This window comes from Herpailurus yagouaroundi, unplaced genomic scaffold (assembly GCF_014898765.1).
Source record: "Herpailurus yagouaroundi ecotype Mexico unplaced genomic scaffold, PumYag 295, whole genome shotgun sequence".
In the NCBI taxonomy this organism is placed as follows: domain Eukaryota; kingdom Metazoa; phylum Chordata; class Mammalia; order Carnivora; family Felidae; genus Herpailurus; species Herpailurus yagouaroundi.
In genome coordinates, this window is record NW_024412512.1 from 3,678,407 (window position 1) to 3,682,620 (window position 4,214).

The 4,214-nt window shown below is 64.7% G+C and overlaps 1 protein-coding gene across 16 annotated transcripts in view; it reads right to left on the minus strand.

Annotated features, from left to right (window-relative positions):
- PTPRS (protein tyrosine phosphatase receptor type S) overlaps nucleotides 1-4,214 on the minus strand; it is a 97,441-nt gene that overhangs the window by 19,234 nt on the left and 73,993 nt on the right. For 7 of the 16 annotated variants that reach the window (XM_040461583.1, XM_040461589.1, XM_040461586.1 and 4 more), the window contains 3 exons: nucleotides 2,622-2,927; nucleotides 1,300-1,493; nucleotides 1,110-1,136 (listed from right to left, as the gene is read on the minus strand). The exons of 6 other annotated variants lie outside the window; for them this stretch is intronic. In XM_040461583.1, the coding sequence (XP_040317517.1) occupies nucleotides 1,110-1,136; nucleotides 1,300-1,493; nucleotides 2,622-2,927 (527 nt within the window). The remainder of the gene's footprint in view (nucleotides 1-1,109; nucleotides 1,137-1,299; nucleotides 1,494-2,621; nucleotides 2,928-4,214) is intronic. 3 more of the 16 variants (XM_040461591.1, XM_040461588.1, XM_040461592.1) reach the window with 1 other exon arrangement.

Below are 4,214 nucleotides of genomic sequence, written 5' to 3' on the forward strand. Positions count from 1 at the left end.
CCCCAGGGGGGCGGGCTCAGGTCGGTCTCGGTCACCTCCACACCTGCAGCAGCTCCTGGCTACACAGGATCTACATACAGTAGGTGCTCGGTAAATGCTTCTCTGGCAAACGTCGGAGCCCTCCGACCCGCACACGTATCCGCGTCCACCCTCAGGCAGCTGCACGCGTGCCCACGTCCCCACGCATGCACACCCACAGACACAGTCCAGCATGCCAGGGAGCTGTGGGGCGGCCCCGGGTCAGGGACACGAGGAGGGGGACAGGGATGCACGGAGAGAGGGTCTCCTGCCCCTGAGCCGCACGTTCAGCCCCTCCCGGGGTCTTGGTGCGTGGGAGGGGCTGGGCCAAAACCGTGGTGGGAACTCCCCGCCCCTCCCTTCCCTGGGGGGGTGGGATGGGTATCAATTGAACATCAAGCTTGGGGCTCTTCTGAGAGCCCGCGCCTCCGTGTCAGGGCTTCTAGAAAGACAGACGGAGGAGAGGAGGCATAGCAATGCCAACCGGCCCAGGGCCTCCTGAGAAAGCCCGGAGGGGTGGAAAGGGTACCGCAGGCCTCCTTTCCTGCGCTGGGCCCACTGACCGTCTGGCCACTCAAGGGCCCCGATCAAGTGGACACTTTGGCCACAGAGAGGAACTTCGAGGTCAGAGAAGGCCGGGAAGGGTGATAAAAGGGTCAGGCTGGGTTGGAGAGAGAGGCCCAGTCCGGAACTGCCAGGCCTGGGTCCAACCGGGTGTGGGCTGCAGGGGTGGGTCGGGGCTGCAGGAACAGCTCGAGCCACAGGGAGCAGCGCTGCAGGCTGGACGGGCAGGGGAAGGAACAGTGTGAGCCCGGTCCTAGGGGCCATCCAGGTAAGAGGGCTGACATATATAACCTGTGGGTCACGTCCTGTGCCCTGCGTCCGGGACCCCTGCGGGGTTCCTGTGCCCATTTGCCTGACTTCAAAACCGAGGCTGCCAGCTCCAAGAGGTAACCAGTAGGCATCTGGGGCCCAGGGGGGGGAAGACCCTCTTACCAGGGAAGCGCAGGGGAGGGGAGGTGGGGACGGGGTCACGTCACTGCACGGCCCGCGGGAGAACACTGCAATGGCCGAGCAGGGGTGCTACTTACATATTCGGCTGTGTCATCTGTCTCCCACTGAGCGTGGGAGGAGGCGGCAGGGGAGAGAGGAGTAGGTGAGCAGGTGGCCAGAGAGAGAGAGAGAAGCAGCAGCGAGAAGGCAGGAACGCAGGGTCTGGGGGCCGCCCCGCCCGCCCGGCGCCCCGCCCGCCCCGGCGCCCCGCCCCGGCGCCCCGCCCACCTGGGCATCGGCCAGCATGACGTCCTTGATGCGCGGCGGCCCGCGGGCCTCGGCGCCCTCCATGCGTACGTAGTGGACCTGGTAGCCGCGGATCTGGCCGTGCTGCCGGCCGGGCGCGGGCGAGCGCCACAGCACGCGGATGGCCGTGGCGTTGAGCGCCTCCGCCTCCACCTTCCGCGGCGGCGCGCTGGGCACTGGCGGGGGCAGGGGAGGGGCGGGCGGGGCCGTTACTGGGGTGCCCGGCCCTGCCCCGGGCAGCACCGCTGCCCCGTGCCAGGGAGCCAAGTGGCTGCCGGTTAGCTGGGATGGTCTGGGCGCTCACCACCAACGGGGGAGGGCGTGTGCCCCACTTACAGGTGGGCAGCCGAGGGGCCCCCCCCCCCCCCCAGCCTAAGCCCCCTGCCCAGGGCCGCACGCTCCGTTCCCCGGGCTTTACCCACACTGCCTCGTCCATCCTAACAGCACCCTTAGAGGCAGGGGCTCTTACTCCCATTTCACAGATGGGAACTGGGGCCTCGATCGCAGGGTGAGGAAGAGGCAAAGCCGGGGCCCGAACCCAGGCAGTCCGGCTGCCCGTTCCCGTGCGAACCAGTAGGCAGCTAGCCCCACACGAGAGCCCTCCCCACCTGATGGGGGGGGGGGGCCTGCGGGCCCCACCTTTCGGGCAGGCCAGGGCCGGGAAGGCAAGCCGGACTCCCGACGCCCAGGAGCTGCCGTCTTTCTGGACTGGCTGTTTGCTTCAGGTCTCCCCGCGCCCCGGCTTCTAGCGGCGGACCCCAGACCGGAGCCTCACCCCACCCCGCAGCTCCGAACTTTCTAGCTAGAAGTCGGCCACGGCAGGAACGTTTGCACCACGGGGGTCGGCCGTGGCTACAGATCGGTGGCCGTGCCCCAGGAGCCGGCCGCATCACCGGCACGCCGCAGCCGACCCACTTGCCCGCGGGGACGGCTCAGCCCGAGGGAGGGAACTGCCGATCTTATCGGCTCATCCCCGGAGCCTAAAAGCTAGGTTTCCGGGGCCAGGGAGCATCAGGAGCTTGCGGTGAGCAAGCACCGCTTCCGGGCTTTTCCGGCACCGGACCAAAATGCAGGGCTGCCACACTCCACTTCCCAGGCACGGGGCCCGGGGAGAAAATACTGCCCGGAAGGGCCTGGGACGGACGAGCCCAGGAGCAAGGAGCCCGGCATTCCTTGGGACGGCTCTCGGTCTCCCGTCTCCCCCTCAACACTGTGGCTTCTACCTTCCGACCACCAGCCAGCCCCGGTTCTGCAGAGGCGGAAGGCGCCGAGGCGGAGGGGGGTGGGCCGGGGTGGGTGCTCACCGTCCTCGTCGGTGCGGATGACCACGGGCGAGCTCTCGGGCCCTGGTCCCACCTCTGTGTGAGCGACCGTCGTGATGCGATACTCCGTCCACTTGTCCAGCGCCTCCAGCAGGATCTGAGTGGCGGTCGGGGGAATGCCGTTCACCTCCTTGGGTTGCGGATCCTCTGAGCCCAGCGGTCGGTAGCGGACGCTATAGCTCACCAGGGCCCCGTTGTGCGTTTCCGGCGGCGGTGGGCGCCAACTTACCAAAATGGCCGTGGAGCGCGTGCTGACGCATTTAACGTCTTGAGGGGGGGCTGACGGTTCTATTGGAGGGGGAGAACGTGGGGGCGGGGAGGGGAGGCGGGATGGGCGGGGGGAGGGGGGCGGGGAAACAAAAGATGGGAAAGAGAAAATAAAACAGAAGATGATAACAAACAAAACAGAACTAAACCAAAGAGAAGTCGAACCCAAAAGAAGCGGGTGTCAACCAAAGGTGAGATGGACGGGTGGGGGGAGGGGAGGAGCCGGGAGGGCTGGCCAAGAACGCTGCGCTCAGCACTGCACCCGCCCGGCACGCAGGCGGCCCTGGGGAGGGGGCGGCCACCGTCCCCGGGGGACGCGTGTGTGGGCGCGTGTGTGGCTAGGTGTGCGCGAAAAGCCCCGGTGGCGAAGCACCCGTCATACACGGGGCAGGTGCCGGGGCGGCACGGGATGGCGGTAGAAGCATCGATTTATTGGACACCTGCTCTGCGCCAAGCACCGGGCCAAGGGCGTCACAGCATAACGGCAGATGTACTTAGCGAACACCTACTGCGTGCCAGGGGAATAGCACTGTCAGTGTAAAAGCAGGACGAGTCCCCTCTGTTGGGCACCTACTGTGCGCTAGGCAGTGTGAAGGGCTTCATAGGTTTGGGGCATCTGGGTAGCTCAGTCGCTTAAGCATCCGATTCTGGACTTGGGCTCAGGTCACAGTCTCACAGTTCGTGGGTTTGAGCCTCGCGGCAGGCTCTGCGCTGACCGTGCGGAGGCCGCTTGGGATTCTCTGTGTCTCTCTGCCCCCTGCTTCTAGCTCTCAAAATAAGTAAATTTTAAAAAAAATTTGGTTTTTTTTTTTTTTTTTTAAAGAGCGTCGTAGGTTAACGGCAAAAACACCTACGTGGTGGACACCGGTCTGAATCGGGGGCTCTAGGACCGCCCTCTCCGCCTCACTGAAGACAAAACAGCGCCCACGTCTCGAGCACCTACTATGTGCCAGTGAGCATGCCGAGGGCTCTCGAGAGTAATAGCACGAGTGCCTGCTAACTGGACACCTCTTGTGCTGCCACCAGGCTCAGGGCCTCACAGGGAGCACAGCCCAAATTAGGCAACTACTGCATGCCAAGGTCGTGACAGATGACAGCTCTTCTGCGTGGAGCCCCTACTGTGTACCTGGCACCATACGAAGTCCTTCACAGATCAACGGCAGATCTTATTTACTCGGCACCTACTATGGGCTGGGGATCCTAACCACCCTCTAAACATAAAAGCAGACCATTATGTGGCACCTACTACGTGCCAGGCACCAGGCTGGGGGCTTCATCGGATAACAGTACTAGTCCCCACATAATGAG